Genomic DNA, 22,827 nt, shown 5'->3' with positions numbered 1-22,827 from the left:
TTTGTACCCCTGTGGAGTGGCCCAGGGAGCGATGCAGCCGCCACCCGCGCTGGGAGCATCGCCTGGCCGCAGTTTCATCCCCTGCGGTGGGTACGAGGGGTTCCGATGCTGTGTTTCCATCTGGCAGAGGAGCGTTGAGGGGCAGAAGGGACTCGGAGTGGGGGCTGAGAGCTGCTTCTGCAAAACGCCTTTACATCCAGACACCTTCCCCGCGTGGCATCGACGCCTCTGCACGTGCTTTCATCTTTACGCCAGTTTTAACCCACGGCCGGGGTGGCTGGGAGCCTCTTTTAGGCAGAAAAAGCATGATTTCCAGATTTTTCATCTTCTCTAATGAGAAGCTAGTTCGGGTGGTAGCCCTGGTAGCAGAAGGAGAGGCGGGGGCTGGGCGCTGGGGCGATGGCCAGCTGGTTTCTGTTCATCGCTTGTTTGCAGTAAATCCTGTGTGTGCCGGCCGGTCTCCTCGCAGCGTGTGCTGCTCAAGTCTGACCTAAACCGCAGCAGATTGTCTGTGATTTATCCCTGCCTCAGTTTCCCCATCTATAAAAGGAAAGCAGAGGTGCTTCTTGGTGGGTGCTGCTTCTTGGTGTGCTGCTGGTGGCACAAGGTGGAATTGCCCAGCGGTCAGGACTGCAGAGGGGAAAAGTTGGGATAACATCCGTTATCTGAGAGCTTCAGGGGGTTTCTATGTGAAGGCAGCGTTGCAGAAGAGGGGAACACGGTGCTCTCCTGGGGACGTGACTCTGCTCTGGCTCCGTGAGGTGCTGGTGGGGCTTCGGCTTTGGAGGAGGGCTCTGTGCTCCCCAGCTGGGTTCAACTCAAACCTTCCAGTGCACAGTAAAAATCCCAACTGTTTAGTATGACAACATTGGATGTCTGCTCATGCTTGCCCTTGCACACGGCTTTTTGGACACACTTGAGCATCTCTTGCTCTTGAGAATCATGGTTTTCCCAGCAGCAGCCGGACCCCCTCCACGCCTGCGTCACCCCATCAGTGCCCTTTTGGCCGGCCTGGCTCTCATCTCCAGCTGGAAATGCTGGTCCCAGGCTGCACAGAAGCTCCTTGCTGGCCTTTTCCAAGGTACTTTGGTCACCCCCACTACAAGGGTCTCTTCTGCAATGCCAGTGGGAAAAAAAATGGATGGTGGCAGATTATTTTTTTGTGTATGGAGAGCAGCTGCGGCCCCATGGGGTGAAACAATCTGTTCCAATGCACTCCTGGCCCGTCTTGGATTTTGTAATGGTGTTGTGAGTTCTGGGTCAGGGGCTGTGTCCTCCTTCTGCAGAGGAGGATGTTGGACTCTGGTCACAGCTCCTGTCCCCACGTGCCGGGTGGCTGGCGTGGGGCATGTGGGGCTCTGGTGGTATTTGGGGAGCTCTGACCTGAGCGGCTCCGAAGGGGCTGATGCTGCCACACAGCAGTGCTGAGCATCTCCTCGGGGCAGCAAGGACCAGCTGTGAGATGGGGCTGGGGGATGTCCAGGTTTGCAAAGCGCTTCTGACCGGCCACGTCCATGGGTTTGTGCTGTTTGGGCTGCCAGCTGTTGTACGTGATAGTGTAAAGGCAGCGGTGAGCTCCCTGCGCTGCCGGAGGGTCCCCTTTGTAAGCGGTCACCTCTCTTGATGAATAAATAACTTCACCCCTAGCAAATGTTATGTTCTTCTAACTACCAGGGTCATTTTGCAATCGTTATCCTGATGGTTTTGGCTAGTGGTAGAATTTACCAGCTCTCAACTTACATGTTTATGTTTCCAATAAATGTCAAGCACTTTTTTGGCGAAGAGCTCCTTCCACCCTTTGAACCAGCCTTTCAAAAGACTCTGTTCCGTGACATCTAGAGAAGCAGAATGAGTCGCTCTGCAATCCAGCAAGCCCCTAAGTCCTGGCCCTGCTTAGTGAAGCCAAATCAACCCTGAAGCGATGAGAGCTGCGGTGTCTGGACATGGTTAGTTTGGTTATTAAGGATTTTAAATGGGATACCGGAGCTTGTTTTGCATTGCTCTGGTGAATAATGAACAGCTACCAGCCAGGTCCTGACGAGGAGGAGATTTATTCTGGATAGTTTTAGCACCATGTTGATGCTCCAGGAAAACTGGTGGTAATTCTCTGTGGTTGTTGATGGGCTGGTAGATAAAGCAGCCGTGCAAATAGTCATGGAACAAGGAGCTCCTGAGTGGGAAAGCTCGCTAGAAGGAGGAAATGAGATGAGCATAGAGAAGATGCTCTTCCTTTTGCAGGAATTTCATTAGTGTCCCTTTAACCCGTGTTGGATCCATGCTGGTTTGGCATCGCCCCCTCCTTCCTTGTTTGCAGAGGTGCCTGCTGACTCCCCAAAACCAGGGTTTTGCTTGCTTCCTTCAGAGGCAAGGACCAAATGAAACGTGTAACCTAGAAGGGCTCTTCCCACCAATTGTCTGCTCTTCTCCTGCAGGAAACACACAAAGTTTACCGGCAGAAACTGGAAGAAGTCACCAGCCTCCAGACCGCCTGCAGCAGCTCCATCCACCGGCAGAAGAAGACACTCAGGGATCTGAAGCACAGCCTGCAACGGTAACGGGAGAGCGGAGGGTGGAGGAGGTGGGGATGGGATGGTTCTCCTTCCCAAAGGGCTGAAATGTTTGGATTTTTAGCATTTTAATACGCAGTCTGTATCACGGTGGTAATTTTGCTCTGTGTTAATCTTGAGTCACCTCCATTTATCACATTTGTAGCCCCATGAGAGATGCAGTCCTGTAAATAACGATCTTGGAGGGAGCCTGTGTGGGTTCCCATCCTTGCAGTTGGTCCCACACACTGCAGAACCGTACAGCTCTTGGTCCGGGTGCTTTGCTAGGTGAGCAAAGACTTGCTCCGTAAGCTGTGCTGGAAGAGCAGCATCAATCCTTGAACCCAAAGGTAAAACCTGCTCCCGGGTGGATTGACAGCAGGGAACAGTCTTTGGCTGCTCAGCTGATCCCCGGGAGCCACGGGCTGAATTCCATGTGTGCAGGTCTGAGAACAGCACCTGTGACACCATGGGTTGCTAACGCCGCGGTGCTCTGCTCTGTTTCACATTAATTGGTGAAACCGCCGTTTGTCGGTAAATCATCAGCCATGTGTTCTGTTACATCCTGAAATACTTCATGCCCGATGAGCTGCAGCCTTGCGAGGGCAGGGCCTGAAACTGTGCACAAAGTTCCCAAAATGGAAATTCTGCAAAAACCCACAATATTCCCTGAGTGCTCTGCTAGGGACGAAATACGGGATCCTCTCCCTGGGCTGAGATAAAGAGAGGAGCTGATCTATAAACCAGCTGGTTGAAATAACCTACAACGGTGTAAACCAGGCAGTGAAATAGTCATGGTAAGCCGAACGGTGCTGCAGACATGCAGGAGCAATGTGTGCAACGGCATCAACTCGCGCAGTTAGCTTTGTAACGGTGCGGATTTTATGACGTAATTATTTTCCTTTAAATAAAAAGGAGGTTAAAACGTGAACAGGAATATTTTGTTTCTGTGTTCTTGCAGGTGCAAGCCCAGAGCGAGTCCTGAAGAGTTTGCTCTCATTCAGGAGATCAGCGCCCAGATCAAGGAGAGGCAGAATGCCTTCTTCGACATGGAAGCCTACTTGCCAAAGAAGAACGGGTACGTGAGTCGCTGGGGAGGCTGGTTTTTCTAAGTGTTCGCAGCGGTGGTGTTCCCAAAGGATCATGTGTATGTTGAAGAAATCCATGCAAAACTGGATTAGTCATCAGTCTCTTGCTGAGGTGCTGTGTCAGTTGTACACTGAATTCGTTAGCTGGAAGTGTGTGTGACTGTGCTGTGTGTAGGCAGTACAGGTTTTCTTGTTAAAATAAAAGTAACTCTGCATTGGCCAGAGATCGTGCAGCTCACCATTGCAAACCAATGTTTCCCTCTGCTGATTTTTTTAAGACTAAATCAGCACAAGGATTTTCTCTCTTTTATTTTTTTTTTAAATAGTGTTTTCAACCAACTTAAAATTTATGCTTTGCTCCAAGTGGCGTTGCTAGGATGGATTTCTTAGGTCGTACTTGGGACTTAACTTGGGTCTGCTCTTGGTTTTTGTCTTCCAGCCTGTACCTAAACCTGGTGCTGGGAAATGTGAATGTAACTCTCCTGAGTAACCAGGCAAAGTAAGTGAGCGTTTCCACGCATGAGAATTTGGGTTTCTCTGGGGCCAGCCGCGGATATGGACTGAAGCCCAGCAATGGGAATGGTTTTCTCTTAGGGCTGGTAAAGGATGAAGTGTTGAGGGTGGGCAACTCAGACCATGACGCGGGGCCAAGCTAACGCTTCGTGTATCTCCGATGGATTACATCCATCACTTGCTTTGAAGCCCAGCCCAGCCTGCTGCCTTAATTGTAAGGGGCTTTTTTGCAATGAAAAATGGTATTGCAATGTCTAAGCATACAGATAATATCTCCAGAAAATGGAGATATTATTACTATTATTATTTTTAATCCTATCATGCCAACCCAGAAGCCAGCTCTTAAGGACTTAAGCCGTTGTCTTGCAGCCTAATGGCCGTGCAGCCTCGCTGGACCCTGCAGGCAGAACGCTGCCTTTCACTGCTGTCTGCTGGTTTTTTAAATGTTTCAGCAAAACTTCTGCCCCTGGGCTTGGCATGTGGATTTGTATCTAGTTTGAAAAAAGTGAAATTCTGGTAAAACACCCGCTTGTGTCTGTAAACAGCGACTGTTCCCTTCCAGGTTTGCCTACAAGGACGAGTATGAGAAGTTCAAACTTTATCTGACCATAATTTTGTTACTGGGGGCCATTGCCTGCAGGTTTATTCTCCACTACAGGTAAGCCTGCATTTTTTTTTTTTTAATCAAGTATTTTGAATAAAAACGTGCTGGGTTTGAACTAACTGTTCTCTTCTGTTAGTGAGGTGGGCTCTGGCCATGTTTAGGCTTTGGAGAGCAGGAGAGCTTTTACACCTCTTCTCCAACACCGCCAGGACCTGTAACTTAGCTACTTGTTTTTCCTTCTTCAACTTTTCTTGGAGTCTCTTGTAGCTCGGAGGAGTCCAGCATCGTGTTTCCTCATCTGTTGTTTTTCCAGCATCATGCTGTGCTTGGGCACGAGCAGTTGGTTTTGCTCACAGGTTGTCCCCGGCACCGTGCCGCAGCGCTGGGGCTGCAAAGGCAGCGAGAGAGGATGAGCACGAAATGATCAGACATGAAATGTTCTCTCTAGGTCACGAAAAAGTACCTGAGCACCAACAAGCTTCCACTATTCAGTTTTGCTTAAAAATCAGGAAAATGTTGGAGCTGGGCACTTCCACTGAGGTTGCCCTGGGTCTGGGGTGAATGCAGGAGCATATCAAAGAACAATGCTGCCCCAAATCCCCTTGGCTTCAGGGGTTTGCAAATGGCAAAGTAAAGTTGTTTTTTTTTTTCCCCCCAGAGTGTAATGCTCTTCTGCTCTTTTAGTTGATTGGATTTATATAGATCTCATGGAATCTCCTCATTGAATTAGCCTGGAAATGCCTCTCTAAATTGGATCATCCGCTGCTTCCATGGTGCTTTCTCTCCTTCAGAAGGAATTAATGTCATCTCCGTGTACCTGCTTATCGGCTCACGATCTGCAGTGTTGTGTCGTGGGGCACTGCCCGGAGGAAAGGACTCTGGACCTGGCGGTGCTGCCGATGCTCGCGGCTCTGCGCATGGATTAGAGATGTTCAGGGCTGGGGCTCTGTGTCTGTGGCCTCATTTGGGCAGGTTTTCAGTCACACCAAGGGGAGGGAGGAAGATAGTTTTTTTTTTTTTTAATGTGTCTTTATAATTAACAGGACTTTTTTTTTTTTCTCTGTTTAACAGGGTGACAGATGAAGTGTTTAACTTTCTGTTGGTGTGGTATTACTGCACGCTGACGATACGGGAAAGCATTCTCATTAGCAATGGATCAAGGTACTGTTCAACCTGCGAAAACTATTTAAAGCATGAAATGTCCTTAAATTAAAACAAGCAACAAAAGGGCATTCAGCCTGGCGCTGAAGCCTGGCAAATCCGAGATGCCAATGCCTCTCTGCAGGGTCTGTTGTCTCCATCCCCTTCCCTTGTTGCTCCCAAGGGCAGATGTGGCCACCTGAGGTTTGGGGTGGGAGGAGAAGGTGCAGGTCCCAAAAGTCTGTAAGCTCTTGGGGGATTGTTGTGGGGATGGAGATGAAGAGGAAAAAACAAAGTGTGGGGATGTAGAGTCCCTGGGGCAGCTCTTCACTTTGTGATTTTGCCTTGCTACAGCCCTTGCTGACTTTACGGTAATTTTCTGAGCTTTCTGCAGCGTTCGTGGCTGAAAGGAACAGCCACCTCACAGAGAGGACTTGTAAATGTCGCTTATTTGCATGGCATGGAAAGAAAAAAAAAAAGGGTGTGTGGGCTGAAACTTGTACATCGTTAGTCACCGCAGTACCTCATGCTGCGGGGACTGCTGCTCCTCACTGTGCTGGGGAGCTCCTGGGAGTGCGCGAGATGTGCCCTGGTCCTGAGCATCCCTCCAGCAGCCGTGGATTCGTGCCCCTGACTAAGCCATATTGTCAGGACTGGGCTCCACGACACCTCTTCTGCATGAGTCGGGCCATCTGTTTTCTTCCCTGTTCCCCCTGCTCCTCCCCAAGGGGGGCTTTTTTTTTTTTTTTTTTTTTTTTGTCTCTAAAGCCAGACTTACAAGGCTAAAATCCATGTTTCTCATCTAACTGCTGCATTTTTCCTGTTCAGGATCAAAGGCTGGTGGGTGTCTCATCACTACGTCTCCACGTTCCTGTCCGGAGTCATGTTGACGTGGTGAGTCTGCTCGCGCCTGCTCGAGGTGCCTCAAGCCTGTGTCACAGCCTTGGCATCGTCTCAGCACTTAAATCCAGCGTGTCCGCAAAGCTGTGGCTGCATGGGCGCACAGCAAAGCGTCAGGTTTGACATTTGTCTGGTGTTATGGATGTGCTCAATGATAAATAGAACACCTAGAACACCGCAGGTTTGTGTTTACATTGCTGCTTTAAAAAAAAAAAAAGAAAACCCCAAACCCTGAGCTGTAGCTATGCTGATGGTAGCAAAATCTCTGCACGCCTCCCGGTTCCTCTCTGTGTAACCAAGCAAACAAGCAGTGCTTTGCTTTAGAGGGAGGACACCACAAAATGCATCTGTTTGGTGGCTTTGCTGAGCCCAGGTTACAAACAGAATAAAGCCAAAAATTCAGGTTCCCTTCCAAGGGGTGGTGGTGTTGGTCAAACAACGCAGCGATGCGCCCGCGTACGGCGCCTCTGCAGCCCGTCCTGACTTTGGCATGAACTGATGAGTTAATAATTAAAAATTGTTTTAAAACAACAAATGTTTCTGCTCCTGGATCTGTAAGGGGATGACGCAGTGGCGGGAGCAGAAGGTCCCCTGTCCTCTGTCAATCCTGAACTACCCTTAGGACAAGGAGCACAGCCACCCCCTGCCTGGAGAAAACAGGGCTGGGCAGCATTTATACCTTTTGGAGAGGTGAAACATAATTAATTAATTAATTAGAGCGTTTCCTACACGCCAAGTTGTGATGTGCGACCGTAGCACCCTCCTCTCTGGGCTCGCGATGAGGTGGAGCGGGCTGGGTACCAGCTGCTTGCTTCGTTTGCTGATGGGATGCGGCTTGGCGGGGAAGGGCACTGTGTCGTCAGCTTTTTACCAAACCAATAGACCTCCTTTGTATTTTGCTTTCAGGCCAGATGGACTCATGTATCAAATGTTTCGCAGTCAATTTTTAGCATTTTCAATATTTCAGAGTAAGTATATCTTGTCTTGCTTTTTCAAGGGATAAAATAGTTTTGTATCTTACCTGCTTAGAAGAAAATGCTTCTGCTTGGTAAACAGTGGGGTATTAAACTGTAGAAATATAAACCATAGCATGGAAACATACAATGTATAGACAATAATGAAATGCTGTTGGATTAAACATTATTAGAATCGTTTGTTAGGTTTATCACACTTCTGACTAGCCAGGGGTGTTTTCTCTCTCCTCCTCCAGGCTGCGTTCAGTTCCTACAGTATTACTACCAGAGGGGCTGCCTCTACAGACTCCGTGCTTTGGGGGAGAGAAACCACTTGGACCTTACAGTAGGTGAGGTTTTCCACAATGCTTTGTGAGGTTTTTGCACTGATTCTAGATACAGTGTGCGGCATTCCGAGAGCAAGCTTGGCAGAGCTGCCCCCCTGCCCTGCTGCCTGTGTCCCAAGGCAGGACAGGGACCGAGGCTTTAACCCCTCCTCAGGTCCTGTGGGGCGGGAGCAGAGCGCTCTGATCACCCTCAGCCCTTGCAAGGGTGAAGATGGATGTTTGGGTCACCCCCATCTTCATCCTCCTCCCATTACCCCCACCTCTAAGTCTGCATTTTAAACCAGTGGGTTATTGTGAGGCAGGACGGGAACAGCCCTTATGGGCTGGGCTGGGTGGGGAGGGCTCAGCTCCGGTCCCGGCTTGTCTCTGCTCACGCTCTGCCTCTTCTGTTCACCTTTTCCAGAAGGATTTCAGTCCTGGATGTGGCGGGGGCTGACATTTCTCCTTCCCTTCTTGTTCTTTGGGCATGTAAGTTGGGCAATCTCGTTCCTCCCTCTGCGGCGCAGGGCTGGGGAGGGTCTGCCGCTGCGGCAGCAGCACTGTAAAAAGGTGCTTTAGATCTTTAGATCACATGCACCTGTGGCAAATGTTTCTAAATTGGCCTTTTTTGCTAGCAGTTAAATTCCCTTTTTTTTTTTTTTTGTTCCCTTTTTAGTTCTGGCAGCTGTACAATGCAATCACACTTTTTGGATTGTCGAGGCATAAGGAGTGCAAAGAATGGCAGGTGGGTGTCGGTTCTGCTCAGAAAAAGCACAGACCATGGGGAGAGGGGGTGTCTAACGACATCCTTAAAGATATTTGGGCACCTGACTCCATCTAAATAGCTCAGGCTGATGTGGCACAGAGCCTCCACAAGAGAAAATGTCAGTTACTATAGGGAAACTGGCACCCACGGGTGACCACACAAACTGAAAGTCAGAGGATGCAGGGGGAAGAAAACACATATGGGTGAATATCTCACCATCTTGTTTGTGCGTGCGGACATTTAATAGCAATGGCTGCTGAGCTGCTGGTTCTTCATTGTGGCTGATCCATGGGTAACACGTACAAAAATCTGATACAAAAGAACAATGGCAGTGAATCACTTCAAAAATATACCATTGACTTTATTGCCCCACTTTTAGGGACCCTTCCACTTTTTTCTTGGTTGCTGTCACCCGTCACATGTGTCTGTCCATTCCACAGCTGTACAGTTGCTCCTATGGATGCAGACTGGACCACATCACGTGTGCAGCGCTGCAGATCATCTCATGGTCTGTGTTTTGGTCACATCATGCTGTAGCTGGTGTGCTCGCTTTGTTCAGGAGGAACACAGCTTCCCGCAGAAGTGTGTCAGTCCCCCAGGTGCTGGTAGCACGATGTTAGTCTGTTACGTTGGACTGAATGATTTGGTTTTACTGGTGGAGTCCAGCAATGTTGAATGTCGTCCATGTTTTAATATTAAAAAGTAGCAAATGCTACTTAAATTATAATGATAAAAATACACTTCTTGTTAATGCACACAGCTCTATTTGGCTACGATCTTCTCTCCTCGTGTGCTAATGGATCCCTGGGCTTTGCCAACTGAGCCCCTTCAGAGCTCGCTTAAACGTGGCCAGAGCAATACCCTCAGCTCTCACCTTTTCTCCTCCTTTTTGTCCCCTCTCAGGTTTTTGTGTTGGCTATCACATTTCTGCTGCTTTTCCTCGGGAACTTCCTCACTACTCTCAAAGTGGTGCACACTAAACTCCAGAAAAACAAAGACAAAATGAAGAAGCTGTGAACCCTCCTCCCCGGCATGCCGGCTGCCGTCCCTCCGCCCAGAGCAGGCGCTGGTTTTGGGATGGATCCTGCTATAAACCCCAGCAACGCCGTGGACGGGCTCGGAAGGACTTGTCCGTCCCCGTGTTTGTCGAAGGGTCTGGACTCTGCCAGCACAGACTCGGTATTAACGCAAGCATGGCTCTCCAGTCCGTGGTCCTGCTATTTATGTGTATTTAATACAAAACATGTTTGCTTTTGGTTTTTTCTGTATATAGAGCAGCATGTACCTGCCTGGCGGATTGCCAGCATTGAGAGAATGTGGGACCTACTGTAATTCCAGTTCTGGAACGCTATTTAACTCTTTCCAGTTTTATTATTTAAATTCTGGGTGTTGGATTTGCGAAGGTTTATGACCAGTCCGTTTTTTAAAGGCATTTGTTTCAGGCATATTTTCAGTGGCAATACTAACCTGTGTGTACTGTGAAAAAACAACGCCCATCTTTGCACCATCCTGCTGCTATATACACTTTTAAAAAAAGCTATTGAAAGAAATCTTTTAAAAACAAGCAAGCAAAACCTGTTGTTACATGGCAGAGACGTCTGCTTGCGCTCTTCTAGGGAGCCCAGGTCATCTGGCCAGGCCTGGAAAAGACCTAAAATAAATAATTCCATATGCAGCTACTTGAGCCCCTTTTTATTAACAAATACCCCCCCCCCCTTGGGGTTGGTTTTTTGAGACACCATTTTTCCTTAAGATGGCCTTGACCACTGGCAGTAAGTGCAGTTGCCCTTTGGTTTCTGTTTCCAGTGTTTTTCCACTCCCAGTGCTGTTCTGGAGAGGGGAGGACAGGCTCAGCAGAAATATAAATACTTTCTTTAGATGCTGGGCTTGCACCAAGTGTTAAGAGAATGTAAACGCACCTTCAGGAGGGGGGCAGAGCACAAATGCTGCCAGCCTGCTTAACTCCTTGTGCTGCTTGAACTTACTCATCCCAATAAGCTTGAGTTGGGTGCTGTCACACCTTTACCTCCTGCGCCAGCTGCAGTACTGAGCTGCTCTGGGCAGCGTCTCTCCCAACGGTGAAGGCTTCCTTTGAGCGAGCACAAAGCCCAAATTGGGCATATGCTCTGGCAGAGCGTGATCGTAAAATTATGCCTTTCTCCCAGTAAGCGTGCTCATGAAGAAATGCACATGCACTACAGACGTGAAACGGTTTCATCAGTCCTGTTGCTGCAAGGCTAGCGAAATTTCCGTTACAGTGTCACTCCTGTGGGCATGAACAATAAATAGCAATTTGCATATTTTCAACAGCTTTCACACTAGCTGGGCTGTATCTTGCTACATTTACTTTTGACTTCTGCGCACCTTTTTTTTTTTTTTTTTTTTTTTTAATCCTTTGAACACTCTGTGAAATGTAAATTGTTTTATTTTGAGAGCGATGCTGGAACCCGCTGGGTCTGAGCAGTGGATGTGGTTCACCGGGGTGGGGAGCTCTACACGTGGTGAGTAACTTGAGTTCTGCAGCATGAGAAACTCGGATTAAAAAAGCAAGAAAGGTTCCCACCACGGAGCTCAGGGTAAACGCAGTAACTTCCTGCACGTTGATGTTTCAGTTTCATACTGGGTGGGGTGAGAGGTGCTTCTGTGTCTTTTACTGACAAGGGCTGCACAATTCTGCAAGATTTTTCTATAGTCAAAGATGTGTACAAACATTTGTTTTTCTCCTACATGTTCTCCTTTAGGATGGGCTGTAGTTGCCTTGCACAGAGAGCTTTTGGCAACACCTGTACTGCAGAAACCTCTTCTCCCTCCCAGGTTTGGTTTATACGATGGCTGCAAACTAGTGACTGCTCCCAAAATCTGTGATCCCACTGCATGGGATGTGCAAAAGAACTGGCAGATCTGAGGCACGTGTACTCTGCTGTGCAGTGGGAGCATCCCTCATCTTTAAACAGGCACCTGGCACCTTCAGCACAGAAGGGAGAATGTTAATTTATAGCAGTGGAGATTATTTCATCGGTTAATTGAAATGAGTTAGGGATTTCCCCTAGCGTGCACCAATACTTGCACCTCTCATGTATTAAATACGCTATGTAAGTTTATTGTCAAACTGACTTCACATTACACGTAGTAGCTGCTTGGAGCACTTCTAACTTTGAGTGCTGCAAATTAAATATTTTCCACAATATTCCATTTCGGAATTGGAGGAACCGCTGGATTTCTGTCGATAAATACCACTTTCCACTCCAGCAGCAGGCCTTGCAAGGAGAGCTCTACGGAGCAGCTCTGCAAAGCCGGCCCCGTGGTGCAGGGGCAGGAGTGGATGCTCTGTCTGCGCACTCTGGGGGCAGCTTGGGGCTAACTCATACCACTGCCACCAAATTAATTTGAAAACATGAAGACAAAACTTAATTTTGGTTTCTTCAAAGGTGCCTGATAAGCTCCTCTAACAACACTTCTAAAAGATGTGGCTTTTCTCCTTGAAAAAGACAGTAAATTGTAGCTATAACATGCCACAATTATTTTGCAGAGGAAAAACCCCACTAATTAAATCATAGAGTAGCAGTCACTGTTCGTTGCAATTTAAATAGTGAGTCCAAGACCTGACTGGTGGTTGTTTGCAGTTAGGAGCAAAAGCCAGATGGACAAAGGCATGCAGCACACGTTAACCTTGATAAAGAACTTTGAACATTTTTTGAGAGCAGTGCAACAAAAGTGCAAAAATACTCAAAATAATTAAAATTTTAAAATAAAAATTGTTCTAGGAATACAAATATATAATGAAAAAAAGGTCTTTGAAGTTATACAGTTTCCAAAAGCTGAATCGCTTTGCTGTCGTGCAGTCGATGCTCTCTTGCAGTCCAGATCATAACACTGAGCACACTCGCTCTTTCTTCTGGCGCTTGGCTTTTTTCATGGCATTCAGTGCAATGGTTGTCGCTTCTTTAAAAACACTTTCTATGTTTTCACGACATTTTGCTGAACACTCCAGATAAATTTCTCCATTAATCTGCTGACAAGCTGCTTCACCCTGGAAAGAACAAAAGGTAAGAAAAGATGTAAACCCAACGTACGGGAGAAGGAAGGTGAGATGGGAAAGAAAGGGAATGATTTTGTACATCTCTGTATCATGAGGTCAGGAAGAAAGAAGCCACCTCTGAGTATCGTGCCGGAGTGGAAGTGGCATTGGTAATAAACCGAGGCACTGTCAAATAAACTGTTTTTTTTTTCCTCTGCCTGGCCTAACAGCTCAGTGCATTGGAGACTCTACAATGCAGTGTAATAGTGTAAAATATTCTCACTATTAAACTTGTTTGAAAGAAATGATGAGGTAGGTAAGTGAGGATAAGATGTCTACCGGCGATAGTTTTTCAGGCCTGACCTTAACTATTATGTGATGTCACCTTTAGTAATGAACGTCACATGCAAGAGCAGAATCTGGACCCGTGAGTCGCCTTGTTTTGCTGGGGCACATGCAGGAACCCTGACTTTTGCTTTGGAGCATCACAAGGGCTCCTTGTATACACGAATGGGCGACTGTGTTTCGCACCCGAACGCATGCAGCGGGATCAGACTAGAATGTAAAATGTTCACATGCAATCCTGGTTGTGCAAAATCACTACAGACAGAACACAGCGATTTCTTACTTTGCTTGTGATCCTTTTACTGTCAGCAGAGCCAGCCCCCAGCTTTTAGTGCTTGTGAGCCTTGGAGAGTGAATTCCAGGTCTGCAGCCCCCAGCTCACAAACTCTGCATTTGTTCATTACAAGCCCTGGGAGTGGGATCACTTGAGCACTCGGGCTTCTCTAGCGGGATTTTTTTCTTCATATTTAAGCGAAGTTTGTCTCCTTACAGTTGTTTGCAAGCTGCAGTGCTGGCAGATACTGTTCAGCTCCTCTGTGCCTGGCACTGACAGCATCACGTCGCATGACTCAAGATGCCAGCAGCTGTAAAAGACTCAGGCAGTGTATACGCAAGGGGAGAACAACCAAGTGGGAGGGCCAATGTAAGAGACAAAGTTTGTGCATCGTGTGGGCCCTGGAATTCACTCGCATGAGGCCTCAGCAGACTTGCCAAGTGTCCGTTGCCTGTCCTAAACCTCACATGTGAGGGGGATGAAGGAGTTACTAACGCAAATGAGGAACAATCTGCAGCTGTTCACAAAGTGACAGAACGGGCATCTCATCCTGTGCACAAGGAAGACAAGCTGAAAGTCCCAGTGTGGTTTAGTGGTGATGCAGTTTCTTTTTTAGAACAAGTAGTGATTCATTCAAGGTCTTGGTGCACTTAACCTTGTTCCCCGGACTTGTGTCTCCAACAGCCTGAAGCTGCTGTTCTTGCTCTGAGATGAGAGGAGGAGGATGGGTTTGTAGTTTAAAAAAAAAAAATAAAGTGGGAGAGCGGAAAGGTCTCATGTGACATGGGACAAGCTGTTCCATCACTGACTGTCTCCCCTGTACTGAGGACAGCTATACCGGTGTTGTAACACTAGCTGTAAGTCCCACTGCTCTGTAATACTTAAATTGAAAACATTTGATAATATGTAAAATTTTTTTTAAGATTACTTTAGAGACTTCAAAGAAAAGTCTCTTATGTTAGAGAAGCCTTGCAGATGTTTTTGCTGTTGTCCTTGAAAGGATTTATTTTTAAATAGGGTTTGCAAAACACATTTTTTTTCCACAACAGTCAGTATTTTTAATACTGTAATGTGTATCCTAGCATCTCCAGTCTTTATCACAATCCTGCTCAACGTACCAGTGATGGGAGCAATGTATCCTGACAGAAGTTATGAAGGGAGTCCAACAAACTTGTTGAGGCTTAAAATTTGTAACAGGAATAACCCATCTGTCACAGGAAACAAGAATGAGATGTAACGAGCCTAGAAGGTGTAGCTAGTAGTGTCCTTTCAGAGAGCCCAGGATATGCAAAATGCGCTTCAAATTTCTCTTCACTTTGGTACTAAAAATGGGTGGTGACACGGACACCTCCAAAAAGGACTTACAGAAACCCCTGTTGGTGCTGGCTGTCAATAATTTCTGTATCTGGACACTGCGATTGTGTAATTCTGGAGTATCTGTGATTGTACTTATGAGGAACAATGCCACTGACGTAAGTGTGCTCTGTCTCTTGCAAAGAGGACACCGCTTTACGTGCACTTGTATTTACCTGGCTGTAAGTAATGGGCTCCTGCTTGGAAGCCCTGAGCTTGCGCAGCTGTTCCTTGTCTTTCCGAAGGTCTGTCTTGCAGCCGATCAGTACAACCGGGACCCCTCGGCAGAAGTGATTCACTTCAGGATACCACTGATGGCAGAAAACCAAAACTTTTATATCTGGCTTTTTTTTTTTTTTTCCCTGAAATCAAAACAATAAAGCCAAGGAACAGAACCAGTATTTAATATATGCTGCAAATTGAGAGATTTTAAAGTTGTTCATCTAGCGGTAGGGGCCCAACATGCACTCTTTACATGACAGAAACATTTAAAAGCCCTACCCAAAGTCAATTATTTTATAAAAACGTAGGTGGCATCTGTCACTATGCCAAAGCACTTATTTAACATCTGTTTAAATTCACGAGAGCTCCTCTAAAGTCCTATTTAAGCGCAGAATGTGGCCCAAGTCTTGCTTTGTTTTCCTAGTGTTATTCACAGGAACGCTAACTTCTACTTCAGAGCATTGCAGAAACCCTGCTACAGACAAGTGGTTGCTGACGTCTCTCCCCTGTAGTTAAATATGCAATTGGCAGAAGTAGACTTGAATCTAAAATGGTTGCGTGCAATGTTGGTCGTGTGACGTTGCTCAGATAAAGCAGTGACTCCACCGCCGGTGTTTGATCTTTTCAGTGTACGGCAGAGTCAGCCCCAGCTCTGGGCACTCAGGAGCCGTGGAGGGGTGAGCGCCAGGTCCAAGGTCTGTGGCCTGCAGCTCAGCGCATGATGCGTGATCTGTGCATCTACACACCCAGAGGCACAGGATTCTAAAAGCACTGGGTTTTTTCATCTGACATCTTGTCATACATCAGGCATATGTAATTCATTTAAAAAGGTTGAAGCAATTATGAAAGCCTTTTACCTTGGCTGTTACGTTCTCATAGCTTGTGGGGTTCATGACATCATAACAGATCAACACGACGTTTGTGTTCTGGTAGGAAAGCGGCCGCAGCCGATCGTAGTCCTCCTGCCCTGAAACACAGAGAATGGTTGGATACAAAATCTCTGTCCTTAACAAGCAGCATGATGGGAACATGCAAAGATACACACTCGAGATCAAGAACTAAGGTACTATAATTGCATAGACTTAAAGTTTTCCATACTTGTAAAATTCCTTCCCTTAAACGCAGGAGATTCCTCTTCACCGACAAAACGATGCTTCTGAATATAAAACAGGTCCTTGGGAAGTTTTAATAAAAAGCCCGCTTTGTCCAACTGCTAAGCACTTAGAAGCAGTTCTAATCACCGATTGCCAAGCTGCTGCTCACAAGCAAAATCAGCAAGAGGAATCTGACAGATATTGATTAAAACATTTGCAATTTGGCAGTGGCTCCATTCTCCCAAATACATTTGCACATGCGATACTGCGAGGAGAAGGAACTGCACGCTGTAGCAGCAAGCACGCGATTTTACAAGACAGGCTGCAACATGGGGCAGGCTGAACTGGCCTTTGAAGCAGGACTACACAGCAGACCTTAGAGATGCTGCTGAATTCTGGAAAAGCAGGGGGCTTGTCATACTTCTGATTAGGGATATTCCAGCATGTGATCTGACAAGCGGAAGCTAATTTGCTTCAGACCTGTACCCTTCCCCGTGCTGTACAAATGCCTTAGCAGTAATCGCCCTGCTGGGGGCTGAAGGTGTCTTGCTTTGAGAGATGTAAATTCAAGAAAGAAGTAATTACCAGATATGGTTGCCATCTCAGGGGCAAAAAAAACCCAAACCCCACAATCTTTTTCATTTGAGATTATTTCAGAAACTTAATAGGGAAGAAACGGTGATGTAAGCACTCTGTAGAAAAATCTATTTGCCACCTGAATGCTGCCCCTGGAATCAGGTGTGTCTCTGTGATGCACCGAATTTCCAAAACAAGAACTGGGAATGCAATTCCTTCCCACCATCACCACAAAGTACACACAGCCCAGAAACTGCCCTACAAGGAAGTTACACCTCTCAAATCTTTTATTGGTATTGCAAATGAAAGGATGCTGAAAACTTCAGCATGCCCCAACTTTATACCAACAGCCTGCCCTGGCACTTGGCTCAGTCCCAAGCCACATACTCATCACTGCCCAACACGCTTGTCCCCAGCTGCCATCTGAAGAATTGCAGACACCAGAAGGCCAATAATTCTGCAATACTTTGCCCCCCTCCTTAATTTAAACAATGGATCGAGATACAGGTCATTACAAGGCAATCCCTGCTGGATACGCCATTATTGAGTTTGCCTGAGATGTTTGTAAAACAGGAATCTCAGGTTTGCTCCACTCTTTATTTGAGCTTCTTCAAGAGCAGCATGCTCCATGGGCAAGGTACAGAACAAAAAGGGATTGATCCCTCGAGGTTTAATCCAGAAATAATAGACAATTGACAAAATTATGCATGTTGTATAAACATCCAGAGCAAAGCTTAGCCCTTCTTATTCTCCCAAATCTACCTACGTGTTTGCAACCAATTTACCATTTTGTTGTTGAGGTAATCCTCTAAATGCATTAAACACATCAAGTGCCAAACATTTTTTTTTCTGATAACTTTCTCTAATGTTATGTGCTGTGTATAATTTTCCCTGTTCAAGTTCACGCCTCTGACACTCTACCAATGTAGGCTGTAAAATCAAAAGTTCTCGCTGGCAGTTTGTGAGGCAGACAGGACAGTGCCACTGGAATAAATGTGTTAGTTTGCCTGGCATTGGAACATACAGCTATGCAGTTCTGGTTTTTTAAGCGAACTGAGAAAAATGCACAGGAAAACGCTGCTGTATAAAATGTGGCTACACGCACATTTGCAATTTCAAACACAGAGCCCAGAACAAGGTAGAGCACAGAGACCACAGGGGGAAGGTTAGATGGTAATTGCTTAACTTGTATTCTGTCGGATGATTGCAGCGCTCCCTTGGAAGGAGAGGAAGCTATTCTGTAAGAGCTCAGATGCAGTTCTGCAGTTGCTGAGGATGTAATAGGACTCAGATCAAGCTGTGCCTAAACATCAAAACCCCTCTCACTGGAAACAATCCCTTTCACCCCCTGTCCTTAAGTGCTGCTGCTGAAATGCAAGAAAGGGCCTGGGAGACTTTTTCTCTGTAAAGCTGCTCAGTCTGTGGTCAGAGCTAATTTGGTGCAGATTTAGGTCTTCTACTAGAGGAGTTTTAAAATGCAGGAACAAAGCTGAACCTAAGCAGTAACTGAGTGCATATGCAAAGCCCCTGAGCGTGCTTCCTCAAGCACAGGTAGCTGTTTTCTTTCCCCAATTAACAAAAAGCATGCTGTGGAAGAATTGGTCAAATGTATGCCTACATGACTCTCCTCTGCCTTCCGCAGTTCACTGTAGCATCAGAGACCCTGTTTGGTTTTTTAAAGAAAAAAGGGTCCAGCTGAAATCACCTAAAAGGTGCTAATTCTTTGCAAAGATCATTCCTGCATGCCTCTGTGCCATGCTGCGTGACTGGTCCTACAGTGGGGTAGGACCTCAGGTGATGGCTGAGGGTGAATGGGAAAAGTGAAACCACAGGTCTCGGTCTCACACGCACGTTCACTTCTGTCTGCTCTTCCTCACCCCTTCGCCAGTCCACCACCAAGGAAATGCCAGCCTGTGCGTTGCTCAGTCCGTGAAGGACCTCAGCACCCATTGCCATTGACGGGAGAGGGTGAACGAGAGAGTCAAGACTTGCCAGCCACAGAGTCTACCCGTATGTGCTGCCCTGATGTACAGCAGCGCTGTCCATTGCCACCAACCGCCCGCGGGTAAGGAAGAATGTCACATCCTGCCACCCGGCCCAGACCAGCCAACCACTTCCTACACACGTCCATGCGTTGTCTGTAATAGTCCACATTTGCGGTTTGGGTCCAACGTGGAACTGCGCAATGGGGAGCTCTCACAGATGCCGAGAAATGCACCCAGTTTTCTTGGCTCCATGGGAATACCATGGTCATTAGCTAGGCAGCTATGTTTTTCCACTACTCAGGTTAGAAAAAAATTGGGAAACAGAATTTCTTCTTGGCAGGAATAAAGCCTGTAAAAGAGGACACTTGGGGTAGGGGAGACATGCTGCAATTAAAAAGTTGGAGGTTTTTGTCTTCCTCAGGCATGCCTTCCCTTTCAAAGTTACGAAAAATTACTCTTGCATATACTGGCTTTAAAAATTTCTCTTAAGGCCTCAGACTGCTGTGCATCTGCCATTACAGACCTGAAAAACCCCGCTGGAGGCTTTGCATGTGTTTCCTGCCAGTCAGAGCGAGCACCCGCAATGATGAGGCATGACTTCCTTCCCAGCCCCGCAGAGCTCTTTTCTTTGGTCTGAGAAAGTCCTGCACCAAACAGCATCGGAAACTGAACCTTGTGTCTGAACTGCAGCGGAAGTATCAACACTGCTCCCTTAGTACATAAAAAATTACAGAGTTAATTCACCTCTCAATGACTTTGTCTCTATTGAGCACAGCAAGAAATGAAATCTTTGAATTAATAAGCAGCTGCAAAGCGTGTTTGCAGATGAGACCAATGGTATTACAAAGCCTCTACACATTGCGTATGTGTACCACCAACTTCCTGCAACAGCAAGAGGTGTTGCTGATGAGGAAGACAGAGTAGCACAGTAGAAAAGTCTCACAAAAAAAAAGTTATTTTAGCATATTTTAGACTAACTCATTAACTTCATTTGTTACCAAAATTCTTGTAAAGAAAAAAAATACCTTTTGTAGCTTGAAATGTTTGATTCTTGGGTACTTTGTTTGTGTCCTTCAGCAAGCAGGACAAGCTCAGAGTCTCAAGCTGCACAGGACTTCACAATACAAAGAATCCTTCTAACTTTAAACAGCCCACAGAGCTGAACCTGTCCTTTACCTTCCCCTTACAGTGTTGCTCTTAGAAAGATCCTAAAAGTATCAAAGTCCTTTCTGCAGTGGGTGCAACATGAAGATCCAGCGATGCTTTTTAGAAGAACGGCTTTGCCTTTTCCTCCCTTATGCTCCTACGTGGCACTTAACTGAAGTCCTTCACCTCAGAAATGGTTTTACATCCTTTTGGTCCCATTTAAATGATTTTATGATAATCTGAATGACGTGGGAACCTTTCAGACTGAGAAGCAAAACACAAGCATAAAGCTGTCTTAGGATTTTAGAGAAGAGCAAGACCAACTCAAGCAGTTTAGTCAGAAGATGATTCATAAAATATGGCTGATATGCTGCACTGTTAAACCACTGTACTTTCAGCAATAAACTGTATGCTTAGACTCCTCTTTAAGTTGCAATTGATGCTGTAAATCCACGCCAGAGCTTCATCACCCAGCTGAGAGAGGAATTTAATGAGCTGCTGCTGCATGATGCCATAGAAGCAAGTCAACATAGCCAAACACCATTTCCAAAACTGGATCTCCCATGCTGCATCCATACGGCAGAGGGACAGGAGCTCTCGTCTCCTGAACTGGATGCTGCCTTGGCTCTTCTCTTCCTCCACTATTTGAACTTAAGAGGACAGGACACAACTGTAGTCTAACCCTTAAGGAAATCAGCATCAGTTTTGTATTATTAGAAACAGGATGGGATTAAAATGCGTGCTCAAGTGAGTTCTTCCTCTAGCATAACTTCCAGCTTCAGAAAGAGGATGAAAAGCTGCTGGGACTACAGAGTATGTCACAGATCTGTAACATAAAACTATGCAAGAAGCTTTGAAACAGAACAACAACTCAAGTCTTTCCCCCTCCTGAGCAAATGCCTTGACCAAGGTGGCAATGTCCCCCCTTTCTTTATACCTGATAATTTGGATGTGTCTCATGCAAAGCAAAAGAAATTTAACAGGAAGGGAGGAGACAAGTGTCAGCAGCCTCTGGCAACTTGTAGCCTGGTGGCATTGACACTTTTGGGAGGTGAAACATGCTGGGTTTCAAGATTTCCAGATGAGAAATGGAAAGCTCTGTCATGGCAAAGAGCTCTGCCAGCTACATAAAAATGGCATCTCCACTTCCCAGAGTATCTTACCACACATAAAATACGCCCCATTCTGTTCTGCAATGGGGCAGTGCTTTGGTCCAAGACAGTATTTATAGCTGTGAACAAAATGTGGAGGGGTAAACACTTTTGGAACAAGGAAACGGTAAAATTGGGGAGCAACTTTTTATCAGGGCCTGTTGTGAGAGGACAAGGAGTAACGGTTTTAAACTAAAAAAGGGTAGATTTAGACTAGATATAAGGAAGACATTTTTTACAGTGAGGGTAGGGAAACACTGAAACAGGCTGAATAAGCAACCAGCACCGGGTCCAGCGAGCACTCTCCGGGATGCTGGTGGCTGTAGGTCTTGCGCAGAGCTGAACTCCCTGCATGACACAAGGAGCTGGGCAGTTATGTCAGGCTTGAGAGAGTTTAGTGCTGCAATACTGAACGTGCCCTACCGACTGCTGTTTCTGGATCCAGCCCATGCTCCTTAAAGCCTGGAAGAGACTCCAAAGGCAAATGTTGGAAGCCACAGCATGGTGATTTTAAATGAGAGCCGGTCATATATCAGGAACTGTGTGACAGACAGAAAGACCACACTGACAGCAAACAAACATAAAAACTCAACACATTCACTGTGGCAAGTTCTTTGTGCCAACACATTATATTAAGGAAAGCTCGCTTTGGTTGCTCACACTAGATTTCAGCCCTTCTCTTTTCCTTTAAGACTTAAAACACAAAAGCCTTGCCATTCAGTACAAGCTGCATTATCCAAATCCCTAGCCTCAAGAACAGTAACACGAACACAGGAAAGTATATTGGCAATTTGGGTGTTCAGCATCTTACTATACTGCAGTAAAGATTAGCAATAAAATTCACTTTTAGATTAAAAACCTTTAAAATTATCCAGACATCATGTACAGTATGCAAAAAGGTGTGTCTTAGTACTATTAAAAATTAATATGGACTGCATTCAGTTCTTATTTGTCTTGGTGTAAATCTGGAACAACTCCACAGGCTTGAACTGAGAGAAATTATTTACACTGATCTGAAACAGACTGCGTGTCAATTTTAGGCTTTGTTCAGGAATGCAGCTGGATAACAGAATCTAGGAACTTTGAATGAAGTTGAACACAAACCATTTCACAAGTTCCTGAAATGAAGCTGAACAAACTACCAGCATTTTCAAATAACTTTTACTGCTATGGCCTTTTATTTCTGAAGCCAGCCTTTTTCACTATTTGATCACACGTGGCAGGAGATTAAAATATTTTCCTGGTTGATTGTATTATGTTTTGCATCTGGGAACTGGGTTTTAATACCTTCAGATATGTTTGCTATTTGATGTGATTTTCTTCATAAAGTGGGTTGTTAAGATAATGAATGAGCCCAGGGCTAGAACTGCCATTAGAGGAGGGACGCTTTTTTTAATGGAACGCACATTTACGCATGCAACAGGTTGCCGGTTTTTTTATCTTTCAGTCTCTAGCAGTCTTAACTGCAATATTACACTAAAAGTATGCCAGTAGGAAACTAATTTGACATATGTCCAGCTTTACAGTCTGGTTTAAATTGACACAGCAAAAGCTGCCAGAACAGAAATACGGGCACGTTCACAGGAGCAGCATTTACACCTACAAGCAGTTTCTGCTTATTTGTCTGAAATTACAAAACCGCACAGAAACCGCCTCTTGCAGGTTTGGGATCGAGAAAACAGAAAGTGTGTGAAAAAAAAACCCCAAACGACCCTTACCTGCGGTATCGTACAAATTCAGGGTGACCTCCTTCTTGCCCACCGTCACGCTGGTGGTGTATTTCTCGAAGACGGACGGTGCGTACTCCTGTGGAGGGACAAGAAGCGG

At 46.1% G+C, this 22,827-nt stretch overlaps 2 protein-coding genes across 2 annotated transcripts; one reads left to right on the top strand and one right to left on the bottom strand.

The window, feature by feature from the left end:
- Positions 1-2,432: 2,432 nt before the first annotated feature.
- On the top strand, positions 2,433-9,853 carry LOC104457670 (transmembrane protein 120B; the record flags this gene model as incomplete). The annotated part of the gene is made up of 11 exons (XM_010081656.1): positions 2,433-2,551; positions 3,508-3,624; positions 4,074-4,133; positions 4,710-4,805; positions 5,823-5,912; positions 6,720-6,785; positions 7,698-7,759; positions 8,002-8,094; positions 8,495-8,559; positions 8,747-8,815; positions 9,740-9,853. Coding segments are annotated over 11 exons (951 nt in total), but the record flags the coding sequence as incomplete, so codon positions are not given.
- Positions 9,854-12,701: 2,848 nt separating this feature from the next.
- Positions 12,702-22,812, bottom strand: RHOF (ras homolog family member F (in filopodia); the record flags this gene model as incomplete). Its single annotated transcript, XM_010081657.1, has 4 exons — positions 12,702-12,866; positions 15,003-15,137; positions 15,906-16,015; positions 22,719-22,812. Coding segments are annotated over 4 exons (504 nt in total), but the record flags the coding sequence as incomplete, so codon positions are not given.
- Between the last annotated feature and the right edge of the window lie 15 nt (positions 22,813-22,827).

The sequence above is a fragment of the Pterocles gutturalis genome, unplaced genomic scaffold (assembly GCF_000699245.1).
Source record: "Pterocles gutturalis isolate BGI_N339 unplaced genomic scaffold, ASM69924v1 scaffold40474, whole genome shotgun sequence".
In the NCBI taxonomy this organism is placed as follows: domain Eukaryota; kingdom Metazoa; phylum Chordata; class Aves; order Pterocliformes; family Pteroclidae; genus Pterocles; species Pterocles gutturalis.
The sequence above is the reverse complement of the archived record's forward strand: the minus strand, read 5'-3'. Positions and strand labels throughout refer to the sequence as shown.